Source organism: Jaculus jaculus, chromosome 7, assembly GCF_020740685.1.
Source record: "Jaculus jaculus isolate mJacJac1 chromosome 7, mJacJac1.mat.Y.cur, whole genome shotgun sequence".
NCBI classification, from domain to species: Eukaryota; Metazoa; Chordata; class Mammalia; order Rodentia; family Dipodidae; genus Jaculus; species Jaculus jaculus.
In genome coordinates, this window is record NC_059108.1 from 109295103 (window position 1) to 109312713 (window position 17611).

The 17611-nt window shown below is 43.5% G+C and overlaps 1 protein-coding gene across 3 annotated transcripts in view; it reads left to right on the forward strand.

Annotated features, from left to right (window-relative positions):
- Window positions 1-17611, forward strand: part of Samd4a (sterile alpha motif domain containing 4A) — a 251393-nt gene that overhangs the window by 179890 nt on the left and 53892 nt on the right. For 2 of the 3 annotated variants that reach the window (XM_045154100.1, XM_004649204.2), the window contains exon 3: window positions 15262-15525. The exons of the other annotated variant lie outside the window; for it this stretch is intronic. In XM_045154100.1, the coding sequence (XP_045010035.1) occupies window positions 15262-15525 (264 nt within the window). The remainder of the gene's footprint in view (window positions 1-15261; window positions 15526-17611) is intronic. 3 annotated transcript variants of the gene reach the window in all.

The window sequence follows — 17611 nt, forward strand, 5'->3', positions numbered from 1 at the left end:
AGGGCTTGGGGTGCTTGCAAACACACACACAAATAAGAAAAAACATCTTCTCGATGGGGCAGGGATATGATGGAGAACGGAGTTTCAAAGGGAAAAGTCAGGGGAGGGAGTATATTACTATGAGATATTTTTTATAATCATGGAAGTTGTTAATAAAAATTTGAAAAGACTCTGGGCATGGTGGTGCACACCTTTAATCCTAGCACTCGGGAGGTAGAGATAGGAGGATTGCCATGAGTTCAAGGCCACCCTGAGACTCCATAGTGAATTACAGGTCAGCCTGGGCTAGAGTGAAACCCTACCTCAAAAAACCAACACATACACACACACACATACACACATATATATTCTCATACTTCATCACAGTGAGACTTCACCAACACCTGGAACTATGTAGCCCAGGCTAGCCTCAAACTCACAGTGATTCTCCTATGTCAGCCTCCCAAGTTCTGGGATTAAAGATGTGAGCCTTCACACCCACTACCAGTATTCTGTTAATGTCCAACAAGCATAAGGCAGCCATACTGGATGGATGGATGGATGGATGGATGAGGGAAGGTCTGGACAGATGACTTGGTCATGCGGAAGTGTCCATTTCACATGATCATTAGAGCAGGCTGTGAAGTAGGAAGAGCAGGTGTTGCAATGGTTCCGTTTTCCAGAGGAGCATATCAAGGCCCCAGAAGATGAGTCCACTTGCTCAGGATTTTAGATGTTGACAGTCAGTGGCAGGGTCAGTAGTCTAAACCTGGCATTCTTCCTGTCAGGAGAAGCAGGGTTTGCACTGGGTTTAAGAACATAAGTCTGCCCGCATGTGGTGGCGCCCCCCCCCCACCTTTGATCCCAGGACTCGGTAGGCAAAGGTAGGCGGATCGCTGTGGGTTTGAGGCCACCCTGAGACTCCGGAGTGAATTCCAGGTCAGCCTAGGCTAGAGTGAGACCCTACCTCAAAAACAATAAAAATAAAAATAAAAAACATAAGCCTACAAGTAGAGTCTTGGGATTTAAATCCTGTCTCTTATCACTTCCTTACTGTCTGATGTGTGACAAGTCCCCTGCTCTGTCTGTACCTCGACTACCTCTCTGTGCAATGGGGGCGTAAGGAAAGAAATGATAGAAACTACATCATGAGGATTAAATGGAACGCTCTGTAGATATCTTCAGTTGAGTACTTAACCTGTAATCAGCTTGGCAGATAGATGATGCTGGTCTGTTCTCTGCCCTGGGGCTTCTTCAGAAGGAAGGGGCCAGAGAAAGGCGGTCTTCAAGGGTGGAGGGTTACATTTGGGGAAATAGTGGTACGGTAACCTAGCCTAGGGCAGGTCAGAAGGAAATAGGACACAGAAAGAATTCATTCAGCATGATTTCAGGGGAGTGCTGGGACAGTGGGAGCAGGAGAAACAATACGGTGGGCAGCTGCTTTCCTCTCTCCTGCCCCAGTTGGCCAAGCTCTATGTGTTACAAGGCCAACCTATAATCATGATATGGTGGAAGAGATGTGAGGAAACTAATATTTTATCCCAGTGAGCTGGGGTGTAAGAGAGAACTGCTCTGCCTAAGTATGCTAATAGCATCACAGAAGACTGGCTCTGGAAAGCGCGGAGAGATGCAACCCTAGATATAATGGCTTTTTCAACACTGTGCCCTCAGCTTTTAGAGCCTGGCACGTGTTGGACACTCAACAAATGTCTGATGAATGAATGAATCCGACCCTTTGTTTTGCATGTGGAGGAACCCAGTGTCACCCGGCCATGTAATAGGATCTCAGCCTGAATTTTTTTATATATATAATAGAAGGACTCAGAATCTTCAATAGGGGTTTCAGTCAATCCACATGGCTTATAAATATTAGAACAAACAAGTTTTCATGAGAAGTCCTGGGCACCGAGGTTTAATGGAAAAGGAAGTGATTCATATGGTCTGGCCCTCCAGAAAATAGGCATGAAATGCAGACACTTAAGAAAATATGTGGAAGGTTGGCTGAGGATATAGCTTCAGGGCTTGATCATTTGTGTAGCGTACATGAGGCCCTGGGTTCAATCCTCAGTGCAGCATCAACCAAAAGAAAAAAAAAAAAGTTGGAGGTAAAGAAAGGCCAAGTTGAGTCTTTATCAAAGGAAGAAGAAGGAGAAGAGGAAGAAGAAGAAAACAACTGGTCAGTGCAGGTTGAGAGAACTTTTCCAGAGTACAAAAGGGTGCTGAAGTAGCAAGGGAGACATTCCTTTTGCTGTGGCAGACTGCAGTGGAACATCCGTCTCATGCTGGCCAACAAAACACTGTCGAACAATTAAAAAGATTTTTAGGGCTGGAGAAATGGCTCCGTGGTTAGGGTGCTTGCCTGCAAAGCCTGATGGCCTGGTTTTGATTCCCCATTACCCATGTAAAGCCAGATGCACAACGTGGTATGGTGCATATGTCTGGAGCTCACTTGCAATGGCAAGAGGCCCTGGGGCACCCACACTCACTCAATCTCTGTCATCTCTCTCTAATAAATAAAATATTTTTTTTTTAAAAAAAAGAGATAGGGCTGGGGAAATGGCTTAGTAGTTAAGGCATTTGCCTGCAAAGCCAAAGGACCCAGGTTCGATTCCCCAGGACTCATGTTAGCCAAATGCACAAGGGGCACACGTGTCTGGAGTTTGCTTGCAGTGGTTGAAGGCCCTGGCATGCCAATTCTCTCTCTCTCTCCCTCTTTCTCTGTCAAATAAATAAATAAAAATAAAAATACTTTTAAAAAAAGAGATAGAGAGAGAGCAAGCAAGAGGAAGACAGAGGGAGAGAGAAAGAGTATGGGCATACCAGGGCTTCCAACCACTGCAAACGAACTCCAGACACATGTGCCACCTTGTGCATCTGGCTTATGTGGGGCCTGGGGAATTGAACCTGAGTCTTCATGCTTCACAGTCAAGTGCCTTAACTGCTAAACCATCTCTCTAGCCCCTGAACTTTTAAAGGTCAGAAGAACTAGAATATTTATTCTTTGGGGGTATCACGTGAAGAACAGGCAGACCTTCTCCTACCCCCACCTTCCCCGCAGCTGATCTGGGAGGTTCAGAACATCCAGATGTGGGACAGAGTTTTGAGAACATTCTCAGGAAAGAAGACAGCCCAACACCACAGTTGCCAGCCCTGAGTACCCATTAAAGCCAACCATGTGCATCTAAAAGTATGACTGCTCTGACTTACTGCAGAGATTCTCTAGGACGTGGTCTGGGGCAGGCCTTGGGTATCAGTCACCTTAGAAGAAGGTTTCAAGGAGGTTAAATGTTTAGCTACAATAGAAAAGTGCTGGCCTAAAAGGAACAGAATGGGCGGTACCATAAAGAGTTTGTCAATACATCTAGCCAATTCTCGTTATCACAATAGTTATGTCCTGTAAAATGGCATACATTGAATCAGCAAATACTGAATAGTTACTCTGCAGGGAAATACAGAGCTAGAGTCCTGCGAGCCCTGGGCCACAACTTTTGAACCTGTGAGCTCATAGCATTGCTTTGTGTGTTCCTGTTTAATGATAATTTCTTAGAATGTATCATCAACTCATTAATACTGAGATGACGAGAACACGCTAATGTGTGGCGGGGCGAAGGTGGTGTAACGCACCCCGGCCTTCGCGCCCTCCAGGACACGAAGCAGCGCCTCGCACTACCCTGGGGGCTCTGCAGACAGTGAAGCCACAAAGAAAAAGTACAAATGTGAAACATGCACCAAGCAGACCAGACAAAGGACACTTGTTTGCAAAAAAGCTCAAGCAAGAAGGTAAAGTGTCCCTTCTTCAACTTTAGCTAGGAGCGGGTACATACTCGACTCCAAATTCTTTGCCATTCTGTTCCCCAAATATTGCTTTGGGGGTTATGGATAGACTTTTTTAGCGAATAGGTAAATTCTCAATTAGAGAATCCATGAATAGAAAAAATTGGAGTTATGTAACAGAACAGGACTTCGTAAACTTTTTCTACTTATGACCCTTTTTGCCTGAGAAATTTTTATGTGGCCCCAGGTAGGTAAGTATAGAAAATAGGTGTTCAAAGACAGGTGTGATGGCACACGCCTCTAATCCCAGCACTCAGGAGGCAGAGGTAGGAGGATTGCTGTGAGCTCAATGCCACCTGAGACTACACAGTGAATTCCTGGTCAGCCTGGACTAGAGCAAGACCCTACCTAAAAAAAATCATAAAAGAAAACAAAATAGGTATATGCGGTACTTTGAATGGATGTCCCCCATTAGATTCAGGAGTTTTATTCCAGCTTGTAACTTGATGTTACTATGGGTGGGTCCTAGGGTCCAGCCCTAAGGGGGGGACATGAATTCCAGCCAAAGATATACAGAGTACTTTGGCTCTGCCTGGGGTTCCTGTAGGGTGCTTACTCACTTCCCTGGATGTGTAAGCCAGAAACAAATTCCATTTCTCATATAAACTGTGTCTGGTTTGGAGGTTCATCCCAGCAACATGAAGCTGACTACAACAGAATACAAATCAAACATTTACTGGTAATAAATCATAAATCAATTTTATAATGAGATGAATGGGCTTTTCATTTTTACATAAAAATATCAAATCTGGGGCTAGAGAGCTGGCTTAGCGGTTGAGGCACTTGCCTGCAATGCCAAAGGACCCAGGTTCAATTCCCCAGGACCCACGTAAGTCAGATGCACAAGAGGGTGCACTATTCTAGAGTTTGTTTGCAGTGGCTGGAGGCCCTGGCACACCCCATCTCTCTCTCTCTCTCTCTCTCTCTCTCTCTCTCTTTCTCTCTCTCTCTCTCTCTCTCTCTCCCCCTGCCTATTTCCCTCTCAAATAAATAAATAACATAAGTTTAAAAATATATATCAAATCTTAGCTGGGCTTAGTGGTTCAGGTTTTTAATCCTAGCTACTCAGAGACTGAGGCCTGCCTGGTCTACAGAGTGAGTTCAAGGCCAGAGGGAGAATCTACCTCAAAATAAAAGGTTATATTTTTTAAAGAGACTGGGCAATATAGCTCAAAGTTTGAACACATTTCTGGCATATATGAGTCCATGAGTTCTACTTCCTAGTATCACAAAAAAATGAACGAGTTAAATTTTGGCTGAATATTTGATACTGCAAGACATAAGAGCATCTCCAACATCTTTCATAGTTGTTCAGTGCTTTGATTTTATAATCCCCTGGCTGAGAATGCCACTTCACATAAATATATAGTACCAAATGACGGAAGTATGTTGAAGGCCATTTCAGGAATTACTGGAAATTCTGTCCCATCCTGAGACCAAATTTATTGAATGACTTTTTTTTTAAATGAAACTCAAGCCAGCAACTCAAACAGCGATTTGTAAAATCAAACATTCCAACATAATACAGTCCAAAGCCACACTAATATGATACCTTCCATGCTGAGAAATGATGGTAGAAAAATATTAAAAGTCTCTGTTTTCCATAATTAAACCATTGTGTTTCTATAACAGCAGAAAACTGTATGTGTATTAAAGACACTTTAATTGAACATAGGATAGCCTTGGATCTGAGCTAAGTCGCTCCAGGCAGTGTCCGTTGGTGTTGCATGGCATGATTGCACACAGCAAGGCACGCCTGTGTTTTCAGGACCAAGGCGATAGTGAGGTCACACAATGCAACACAGGGGAGCCCGGCCAGAAGCAGCTGGGGTTCAATACATATTTGATTTTGAATTAGTTTTTGTCACTGTACATTCAGAAGCCTTTCACCTGTCAATTATTTATTTTTTTTTTTTTGCAATACCCATAGTCAGTTATACAACCCTATATAAGATGGCAAGGAATAGTTTAGAAAGCTGCGATAAATGAGATGAGCATACACCTCCACAGCTTGTAGGATGGATGAAAAGGACACCAGCAAGGAGTGAAGGAAGGCCTACAGGCTCCAGAGCAGAGCTGACGTCTAGACCCAGCTCCGCCCTGGAGGCCCGCATGGCCTATTCTCTGCTTGCTGGGCTCTGAAGGTTCCCCCAGCCTTCCGCGTCTGGTATCCAACAAGAAGTGAGGCTGCTCACCTCCTGTTCTTGTACTGCAACAGTCTGGGACGCTGAGTTGTGCCAGGGAGCTCAAGCTTGCCACGGCACAGGAGATCCTTTATAACACACAAGTAGATGAGTTTGAGGGCAAGTACGGAAATGTTGTTTCCTTAGGGTAGTGGAGAACTTTGCGGTTTAAGTGATAAATGTAGTGCAGTGTAGAAACTTCTAATCCTTGTGTGTAATTACAGACCCACAGCAGATCAATTGCACAAACACAGGACCAACCTCGCAGTGTTCCATCACCCACAGGGTCAGGTTGTAAAAGCTGAGCATTCAGGAAGAGGACATGGTAAAAAAGGAGTTAGAATAGTGACTTGTAAGCTATGATAACTTGTCTGAAATCACATGGTGAGTCAATGAACTATCATCAAGAAGCCAAGAGAGCCTAACCCATCCAATTTCTTTTAATTAATAAAAAAATCACCTAATTAGCAGTGCAAGCTCAAATTGTGGTCCTTTTGAATGGTCATTTGTGTGTTATTGTTGCATTTGACATTTAGATTGAATGCTTTAATGAAAACAAGAGCCAATTCCCTAATCAGTAAATTGCCTGCTAGCTCCATGCTAAGAATCTCACTCTTTTACTGAGGAGCTAAGTTAAGAATGAGTAGGGGCTGTGTAACGTATTTCTCATTGTTTATAACCCATCCCTATCGTGAGAAAGGAAAGAGAAAAGGTGGTGCTCGGAGAAATCCTGGTACCAGTCTTGCCCTTGGCGCTGAATCGGGCCCTGTTGGCAGTAGGATGCAGGCATGCTCTGCTGATGTCTGCCCTCACCTGATCAATGTCACGACCAGTCAGAGCTTCCCATTCCTATTATCTTGGATCCTTGAAGTTCTTGTGGCAGCAAACACATTGCTGGAGTTCAACTCAAGAGCCAATAGACAAGGTTTGAAATACAATTGCTCCTTGCAAGCATGGACATGCGTCTCCTCTTAACAAGTGTTGCTGGTGGTGGCAAGTATATAAATGGAGACCCTGAGGCCTTGTTTAGTAATTCTAGCCATGTGTGGCCTTGGGACAGATGCTATGAGAGGGTCTTGGTGGTTCAGTCATGAAATCCTGGCTATTTGCAGTAATAGATGTGGGTTGTCCCACTCAGTAATAGAGTTGTTATGCCCTGGACATATGTTGTATCATGTAACCCAAGGAAGGACTCCCTGGAGAGGTGTAGGAGTAGGTGGGACGATGGCTACAATTTGAGAGTTGTCTTTTGAGAAAGGTTTAGGAGAGAAATTTCATCATCAAAAAAAAAAAAAAAACTCTAAAGCCGGGCCTGGTGGCGCCCGCCTTTAATCCCAGCACTCAGGCAGGAAGCAGAGGTAGGAGGATTGCCGTGAGTTCGAGGCCACCCTGAGACTACCTAGTGAATTCCAGGTTAGCCTAGGCTAGAGTGAGACCCTACCTCAAAAAAACCAAAATAAATAAATAAATAAATCTATGTCTGGGTTTCTCTACTATATCTCTTTGCTAAACTGACAAGAACATTTTACTTTTGGAAAGCTTAAAAGGGAAATATTGCTTAAATCTGTTCCCAGCTCCTTGCTTATCTCCATTGTCTCTTTTATCTGGCATCATAAACAAAATACATCAAATTCTGCAGTCTTGTCAAAACTCATTTTTGGTTATCTCTTTGCTCTCTGTGGATATAAAGTCATGGACAAACCTAAGAATTAAGCATGTGTAGATATAACTGTGGATGTGAAGACAAACAATACTAAAAAAGCAGAAATTAGCCCAGCATGTAGGAGATTTGGAAATGGCTGAATTGATCCAACAGTCTCTTGAGTTGGCCTAAACATCTGCTTTAATAATGTCAAGTTACCTCCACAGTTGATGTCATTGACTTTTATAGGTAGAAAGGGCCTGGGGTGGCTCCTTTTAGGACCGCTTGATTTGAAACTAAAACTGTGAGGTTTACTTGTTTCTACCCAAAAAAGTCTATATTGGGGTTTTTTTGTCTAATTTATTCAATAAATAATGTTGCTACGTCAAATAGCAGTTATCTAACATAGATTTTTCCACTGCGTGACGCCCAGTTTTGCCACTGCAAACACAAGGGGACCGATGAAATTCACCAAAGATTAATGCAGTAATAATAGTCTTCCAGGAACATTCTAGTTTATTTCATTCAAGCCCAAATGTTTATGGGATAATGAGAGGGCAGAAACATACATCTTTGCTCTGTCCACTGAATGAACCCTCTGGAGGTTATAGGAACAGACCCCAGTGACAAGGACTCATGACATTGGCAAGCCTTCCGCAGGAGGTGTCCCTGCATGGGATGCTTTCCTCTCACTGTTGTATGAAAAGGAGATTTCATGGGAAAAGAGAGATGTTAGCCTATGTAATTACCAAAGTTCCTGCGATGCTCCTGGCTGCTTTCTCTTCTAGCATCTTTATTTGGCTTGGTTGGTTTGGTTTGGTTTGGTTTGGTTTGGTTTGGTTTGGTTTGGTTTGGTTTGGTTTGCATAGGTACACTTTTTCTTCACACAAAGCATGTGGCTTCCTCCTGGGGCTTTTCGGGAACATCCTGTCCACCAACCACACCTCTGCTTTGTGGCATGTACTCTCTTCTTCTCAGGAATGAGGTGGAGTCTGTGGCTTGTTTGGGGAAATCATCTCCTGGCGCCCAGATGTTCTAAATGCTGGTTTTCTGAATGTTTGGGCAAGAAGCAGAGAGCAAGCATGCAGAGTGGGAGCTTCGAACTGCTCACGTGGACTCTGAGTGTATCTTCTGAAGCCGTTGATGGCAAAGCATGTGGATTTTAACTTTGGTCATTAATTCTCCTCTCTTGTCCTCTTCACCTCCCCCTGCTTACACAAATCTGTCCATAATCATAAATGTCACTGATGTCACGGTTTCTGCATGTTATTGATCAAATACTCTGCTTTTGTGTTTTAAAATGTATTCTTGCAATTGTATCAATCTTTTCTTCCCCAGAGCTTCCCACCACAGGCCCTCAGATTACTGGTTGTCTCACCACAAAACCAATCAGAGAAGAAGAATCCAGAGCCCAATGCCATTTCACTCAGAGCCTTGCTTAAAATGTTGCCTTGGGAAAAAAAAAAAATTGCCTAGAATTATTCATCAAATAAGTGTTAGTAAATTTTATTTAATTCAAATAAAAAAGGCTCCTAGTAGTAATTCTTCAATACTCTGAAGACAGTGTTATCAAAAGAAATTGATGGGATTGATGGGCTGGGCGTGGTGGAGCACACCTTTAATCCCAGCACTCAGGAGGCAGAGGTAGGTGGAATGCTGTGAGTTTAAGGCCTCCCTGAGACTAGCGAGTGAATTCCAGGTCAGGGTCTATCTCAAAATAAAAAAACAAAACAAAAAATAAAAGAAAGAAATTGATGAAATCAAACCCAAAACCTGTTTGATAAGCAGAACTGAACCTTAAGAAAGAACAGAAATCCTCCACCCTACTTCAGTTACTTGGAAACAATAGTTTTTTGGGACCTTGCAATGGGCTTAGTATTTTCCTCTTTCAGCTTCTCAAGTATCAAGTATCAGCTCATCTCCCATAGCAAAACCTAAGAAATACATGTTGTGAGCTGGGGAGATGCTTGGTCAGTAAAGCACTCACCATGCAAGTGCGAAAACCTGAGTTCAGATCCCCAGTACCCAGGTAAAGGCAGGTCATGATGGCATGCACCTGTGATCCCAGCATGCACAGGAAGCAGAAACAAGCAGATTCTCTGGGATAGACTGAATAGGTTGATTATCTGAACCACTGAGCTGTGGGTCCAGTGGGAGACCCTGTGTCATCAAAAAGAAAGAAAGAAAGAGAGAAAAGAAAAAGTGGAGAGCAACTGAAGAAGGTACCCAACTTCAACCTCTGCAGTTCACATGCATGTGCTCCCACATGTGCCCACACACATACAACACACATACTCACATGCGTGCATACCACATATATATGCACCAGAAAGAAAAAGAAGTTACATGTAGTAAGCCTTTAAATTGTTTTTTTTCTTTTTTTTAAGCAAAGGTTTTACAGATGCTTTTAAATTTCTTTGTGGAGCAGTACTGTTAAAGCCCGCCCTGGGCAGTAGCTAAGTAAGTCTCCTATGTTGCTTTGTCAGAGCGTGTGTGCCCATAGCACGTATACCAGAGTCATGGAAACTGGGCAGGACCTTTTCATTTGGGGGAGGGGTTAATAGTGTAAAGCAATACACAAAAAATTCAGTCTCTTCATTCTACCACGTCAAATTCCTACATTAGAATGGCTTTTTAAAAAGTATTTATTTATTTATTTGAGAGAGAGGTAGATAGAATGGGTGTGCCAGGGCCTCAAGCCTCTGCAAACAAACTCCAGACGCATGTGCCACCTTGTGCATCTGGCTTACTTGGGTCCTGGGAATCGAACTTGGGTTCTTTGGCTTGGCAGGCAAGCACCTTAACCACTAAGCCATCTCTCCAGCTCCTAGAATGGCTTTTTTTTTTTAAAAAAAAATGAAATTTAATTATACTAAATATTGTATTGAATCCTATCACACAAGCATCTAGAAATTTTAAATTTTAAGAAAGCATTAAATTCTAGTGAGGAATAGGCAACTTCTTTAGTTTAAAATGCGGATAACCAAAAAGATTAAAGCCACAAATCACCTCTAAGTTGCCACAGAGAGTGATGAAGGCACAGAACTTAGTTGGGCCAAAGAGGACCATATCAAGAATGTGAGGCCATGTGGTGCCTTTATTAGAAAGGAAGTCCATCTGCTGCCACCCTCCCTCAGTAGCCTTACGTTCTAGACTGTGAAACAAAATGCTAAGACTAGAAGCAGGTGGAAATACACAGTGGTAGTGGAGAGGCATTGTGGCTGATTTAAATTAGAGGTAATCATAACTATGGGAAGTAGTTCCTAAAGCCTGTATTGCCCATGGAAGCCTCTCTTAACAAAGACAGAAACAAGCGTCTCTGTCCAATGAGAGTATACAGCAGTACCCAGAGCCAGATGAGTGAATAACAAACATGAAAAGTTCAAGTACCCATTAAGACAAAAATTGTACTTCAAATCTGCTGACACAAACAAAAAAACAAAATATCTATGTGCTCAGCATAGATTCTTTTTCATTTAGCATTATGTTTATCTTAAATTAATTTTAGTATTGTCTACTGCAAAATTCATAACAGTATCTCCTCCACCAACAAGGCTGGGTACTATATAGGGATTTGGGGGGGCCCATGGCTCACAGTTTAAAAAGTAACTGAATTATGTTGTTTTTCCAGAGGCTTCTATGTATAAAGTGTCAATGGTTTTTAAAGCAGGCATCACATTCAATTTAAAGAGCGCTGAGAAGCATGCAGTGTACCTTTAAAAGATCTCTGTAAAAAAAAAATCTCTGTGACACTTAGGACAAAGTTTTGGTGTGACAGAAGGACTACTGCAGCCTCCGTAGGTCCTCTCTCTCTCCTTGTCAGTGAGGTACAATACTCAACTTGCCAATGAACCCAGGAGATAGTGAGCCAAATACCCTAAACTTTTCTTTGTCCACTGGCCCTGTTATTTCTCATAGCAGAGGGTAGGAGAGCTATCTCTACTGAATGCTGAGGAATTTCTGCCTGAATTTTATCTCAAGAATTGAAGATCAAGCCAAGTCAGCAGTGGTCAAAGGAAATGGAAAAGAAATCTGGATTCCAGACTGTTAAGAAAATACTTAAAAGAACAGAGAATCCAGAGCCAGCCATCATATTTTTCCCTTAATAGGTGTTGAAAGGGGTCACATTAAAGATGTTGTGGGATGGAAAAAACATCATAGGTGAGAATAGGTCAGAGAAGTTGGTGGGCCCCAAGAGGTCTAAACTGAGTTTATCACCAAATCAGAGGACCCTCAATGCTCCACCACACTGCTCAGCTGATTATTAGCAAGATTATTTTTACCTGCCTTTGAATACTTTTTTTTTTAGCAAAACTTAATACTTATTGCTTACATTTGGATCACTTGAATTTGTAAATGTTCCCAAAGCTATGATATCCTAGTGACCTATATAGGCATAGCTACATGTATAAATGTGTATAGAACAGAAATTTTCTTATAGGGACTTCTAAAAATATAATAAATATTGCATCTGTGTTATATATAATACTAAGTTTTAATGTTAATTTGGCCCTCTTGGTCAGATTTTAGCATGATTTTTCCATCCTGATTCAATTCTGGTAGGACTTGCCAATTGCCGGTCTGTGTAGAGGCTTGTGAAGGAGCACTTTATTCTGCACATTTGAATGTGACTCTGGAGCGACTCACGTCTGAAGGAGTCCTGAGCCCTTGGCTACCGCACAGCAGTTAACAAGCAAGCTCATTCAAAAGCCTCTGGCCTGAGTCATTCTGGGGCAGCTACCACAGGCTAAAAAGCTTCTCAGAAGTCTGGTTTTACTGCTCTTTCCTCCTGATTCATAGGGGAAGGAAAAAAAAAAAAAGAATTTTGGGGGGAGCTCAAGTGTCCATATCTCTCAATATGTGTCACCATTTCAGGTGAGTTCTGGAAAAAAGAAGAAAGCAGTGATGGAAAAAGCCATGGATACTTGACCACTGGCTACCTCAGAGATCCCACAACTGTAGGCTGTTTCTTATGATTTTTTCCTACCTGTGCCACTTATTATTTCCTCAGCCACATTAAACCAAATTACAGGACAAAAGGTGACACCAAATATCAGCTTTGTTGTTTCCATGGCCTAAACCTGCAGGATTATCTTCACCTCAAAGTGACTCTGTTGGCAGGTCACCTGTCACCTGCTTCAGTCTCCTCCCCGCAGAAAGAGAGCCTACACTGTCAATGGGCCTGAGCTCTCCTTGGAGGAATGAGGCATTTTCCAGCATACATTTCCTTTGATGTAGGAGTGACTGACGCTCTGCCTGGCTCTAAACCCCTGGCCCTCTTGCACAGTGGAAGCTTGGGATCAGGCTCTGTGATGGCTTACCCTGAAGGCTGACTCCCAGGGAGATGTTCCTGAGTGTGTTGGCAGGCTCCCTCTATGATATAGATGAGGTGGAGTCCTTGAAGGAAAGTCACTGGAAAAAGATCCTGTCACCTTAGGGGCAAGTGATTTATTAGAGAGACACAGAGACCAAGTTCGTGCATTATCCCCATGACTTCATTTAAGTTCAGGAGAGTGAAAGGAGTTGTGTGATCTCTGTGCAAATCCCTAGAAGGTAACTATCGAGTTCCAATCCCAGTCATCAGTGAAGTGCCATGACACTGGCAGCTTCCCCAAGGATACCATTCAGTCAGGAGTAAGGCCATCATGAATTTTAAGAAAATGTGGGAGGAAAGAAACAAATTGATCCAGACAAAGATTGGGCCATCCTTGCAGCACCTTCTATGGCTATCAATCAATTAGCAATTCATTTATTATCTCTAAGCAGCCCAGGTGCTGAGGGTCCCAACAGCTCTGCTTGGTATGTCTCTTTGGCAAGCTCTGTTCCATGGTTTGATCACTCATTCAAACCTCAGCCACGTGGAGAATCTGCCAGGTGGAACCCTGGGGCTCACCTGGATGGCACTGTTCAAAGTCCATACCATATATGAAGTGACTGCTGAGGTGTCAAGAAGCAAAGATGTCTGAGCTGGAGCAGCTCAGCTGGGGCAGTCCCAAACAAATCTACCCAATTTTAGATAAATACTTAGACAGGCATGAAATGGACTTTCTGGATATCTGCCTTTTCTTTCTATTGGCTTCTCTATTCATTTTTGCTACTGCTTCTTTATTATTATTTTCTTTAAGTACCTTTTCCCCATTTTTTTTTTTATCCTTTGGCTAATTCTGCTCCAAACAGGTAACAATGTATTTTCCAGGGAGCTTTTTCAAGTAGTTTGTTCCCTAGCTTATCTAGTGAAAATACAAGCTGTTTCAACCATGTAGGCCAAAAGAAGGAAAAGGAAAAGAAAAAAAAAATCTTTTTTTGCATAACTGTAAGGTAGATGAAAATCCTTTGCCTTCAACAGAATCTACATAAATTTCTGAAGCAGGTTACAAATACTAAACTCAGAAGCTCTCTTTCTCCCCTCTTTTTGTTAATAAAAAAAGCAGTGTCCCTCACCATTTTAGCCATCTGGTCTACCTCCTGAAGCCCACAGCAAAGAAGTATGAGCCCAAACTTGGGAGAACCACATGCCTCATGGGAGGAGATTGAGCCTGAAACGGAACTTAATGGCTTCCCTGAAAAATGTTTAAAAATGCATGCGGCTCAGTTCCACATTAGTAGAGCAGCAGTCAAAATAAACTGGCCCTGTCAGGAGCTGGTGCTGAGAGAATGTTATGAATAGACTTATTTTGTAAAGTTGTCACTTTCCACACCCAGCAAAACCAACCAAGGGTAACATCGGCTCCTTTGGCCTTGATGTTGATTAAATCCCTCCTTTGAATGCTCTCAATTTAATTTGGCCATTTATATGAGTTTTGTTGCTTTTTCCTAGTTTTCTGGAAAAAGAAATTTAAAAGGGGACCATGCAGATGTTGTCCACAGTGTGGAAAGGCTGAACATGCTAATGAAAGGCATTCCCAGCTCACTGAGAGGGCCAGGGCTGGCTTCTCAATGAAAGCCTTGTTACCTGGAGGTGTTTGCCGGATAAAGTTTGGCATGAACCTGTGAGGCCAAGGGAAAGAATTGGCCCTTTCACGGTGCCTGCTGGTGTCCTATGCCCTGAGGTCATGTCAGTGCTGGGGCCCCTCCCAGAGCCCCTGCCACCATTCCAAAGTGACGGTCCCCTGACTCCTGGTTGGAATGGCTATTTTACCTTCTTCAAGTTCAGCCCTGCAAAGATCTTAAATGGTGACAAGCCTGCCCGCCCTCATCAAGTCTTCCCTACCAACATAGGAAATGGTGCTTAATTTTTTTTTTCTAGCACATGTTCTTTTCCCTTTGGGCACATGGCTACTTTGCTAGGCTGTCAAGCTTGTTCAGCATAGGCCCACTACTCTGAATTCAGATTTCTAGAGTTAGAACTAAACCAGCTCACACAAATTCTAAAGCTAGATGTATGGGCACCATAGATTTGGGCTCCTTGGAACAACCCAGCCCACAAGGAATTCCAAGCAGCACCTCTTTTAACCACCCAGCGGGAAGGACCTTGCCAGCCCATATTCGATTCACTGTGCCCAACAGCAGAGTATAAGGCAGTTAGCTTTGGTATCTCTGAGGGTACAAAGGCATTGTGGGTTATTCTGTGTCCCAGGCTAAAGGGTAGGGAATAACCTATTTCATTTTATTTTTTTTTTCCAGTTCTCTCAGGCCAGGCACACCACAGCCCTTTGAAACGATCTGTGTCCCTTACCCCACCCATGAATGTGCCAAACCAGCCTCTAGGACATGGATGGATGTCTCATGAGGACTTACGAGCTAGAGGACCCCAGTGCCTCCCATCCGATCATGCCCCCCTGTCTCCACAAAGCAGTGTAGCCTCTTCAGGAAGTGGTGGGAGTGAACACTTAGAAGATCAGACCACTGCTCGTAACACATTCCAAGAAGAAGGTAGTGGTATGAAAGGTGAGTGATTACATGAGGAACCAAGAGTCCCTCCCTTAATTTGGAGTCCAGGGGTAAAGAGAGGTAGTTAGCAAGAGAGAAAGAGCCCAGCCCCTCACCTAAGGCTTATGCATTTGAGCCATCCCTTCCAGAACTACAGGGCTGGCCTAGGAGCTCCATTCCAGGGCCTCTCGCCCCAGCCTGGCAGCCAGAACAGTGGAGGTCAACCCCCGTCTTTGCTGTGTTCAGTGCACCAACCCTCAGACAGGAAGGAATCCACCAGCCTGGATAGGGTCATCTGTCAAGATGCTAGCTGCTCTACCCTTGGCCTTGCTTTGCCTAGGGACTTGTCACTAATCCAGGAAAAACAAACTACAGATCTTGCTCTTCTAAGTCTCTCTTAACGTAGAATTGCAGCAGAACTTCTTTTTGCTGCCCCCCACCCCTTTTTTGATATCCAATGAAACCTTTAAATCCTTTCCTCTGCATCTATTTAGGGGGCATGAAAACACTACTGAGAAGCTCTGACAGTGTTTTAAGCCTGATAATAGATTTGCATATTGGTGATAAAGGCCTTTTGTGCAGCCTAAATAAATGCTCATTTCCTGTCAATGTACCCTCTCCTACCAACCCTCCTCAGGAGAAAGATTTCCAAATTACCCGTGATAGGTTCACAGTGGAAGCATGCACTCTGTATTTTTAGATTCCAGTTGTTCAAGGGCTAGAAGTCCTTAGGGAAAGATACTCATCAGAGACAGGCTGATAACAATGTTAGCTGGTGAGACAGTAACCAGAAAGGCTCCTGGGACTTCCATGCTGAGGGCGAGCTCTGAGAGCACAGTCCCAATGTTTCTGATTCTTCCCTTGCAAACATGCACTGTTGGCATAGGAGGCTCTGAACCTCAGGCCACATGGGGACCTGGCACAGAGAGTGTGCCCCGTCCTCCCCAGGTCCAGCATAAGAAGGCACCAGGCTGAAAAAATAGAGCAACTGAGACAATGAAGCTTAAGTTTGTATCTCCTCAACCTGCCCCCATCTGGTGATGGTCCTAGTCTGAGGAACACCCCCCGCCCCCATGTGTCTTGAAGCTTTTTTCCAGGGATACAAATGGGTGTTTAATGGTGGATGCCTAGCGGGCAGCAAATGCACTGGGTGATTTTGGCATGCAGAGTGTGTACTCACAACATTGGGGGACATCATCATTTATCAAAGAACTGGAAAAAAAAACATCAAGCCTGAGTTGATGATATCTGGGTATATGCTGAAGTAGCCAGGCCCCAGGGTGCCAAGTAGCAGGTAAGGGTCAGCTGTGCTCTTGATGAGCCTCGCTTAGCCGTAGTTACTGAGCATTGAAATACCTGGAGGCCACTTTGGACTAGCTCCTTTTCAGATGAAATTCAATGTTCGGATGGCCTGATTCCAGGACAGCGTGTGTTGAGGTTCTAACTAGTAACTCATTTCTGGGAGAAGCCCTGGCCTGTGTGATGGGCAAGGAGGACCTTGTGGAATGGCTACTCAGAAGAGTGCTGACTCCACTCTCTGGTATTTGGTTTGGACACTTGTTTTCCTTCTTTCTTCCTCTTACTTGGCTCCTTTCTTTGCTATCCTTTTTTTTTTTTTCTTTTTCTTATGCATAGCTTATACAATTTCCCTAAGTGGTAATAGGTGTGGTCTTTGTATGCTGGCATTTTGAGGTAAGAAATGAATAAAAGATGACATGTGGTTTTTTAATATTTTTTTATTTTTATTTTTATTTGAGAGTGACAGACAGGGAGAGAAAGAGGCAGAGAGAAAGAGAGAATGGGCACGCCAGGGCTTCCAGCCACTGCAAGTGAACTCCCCCTTGTGCATCTGGCCAACGTGGGTCCTGGGGAATTGAACCTCGAATCAGGGTCCTTAGGCTTCACAGGCAAACGCTTAACCGCTAAGCCATCTCTCCAGCCCCCAAAATAATTTTCTTTTTTTTTTAATTTTTATTTATTTATTTATTTGAGAGCAACAGACACAGAGAGAAAGACAGATAAAGGAAGAAAGAGAGAATGGGTGCGCCAGGGCTTCCAGCCTCTGCAAACAAACTCCAGACGCGTGCGCCCCCTGTGCATCTGG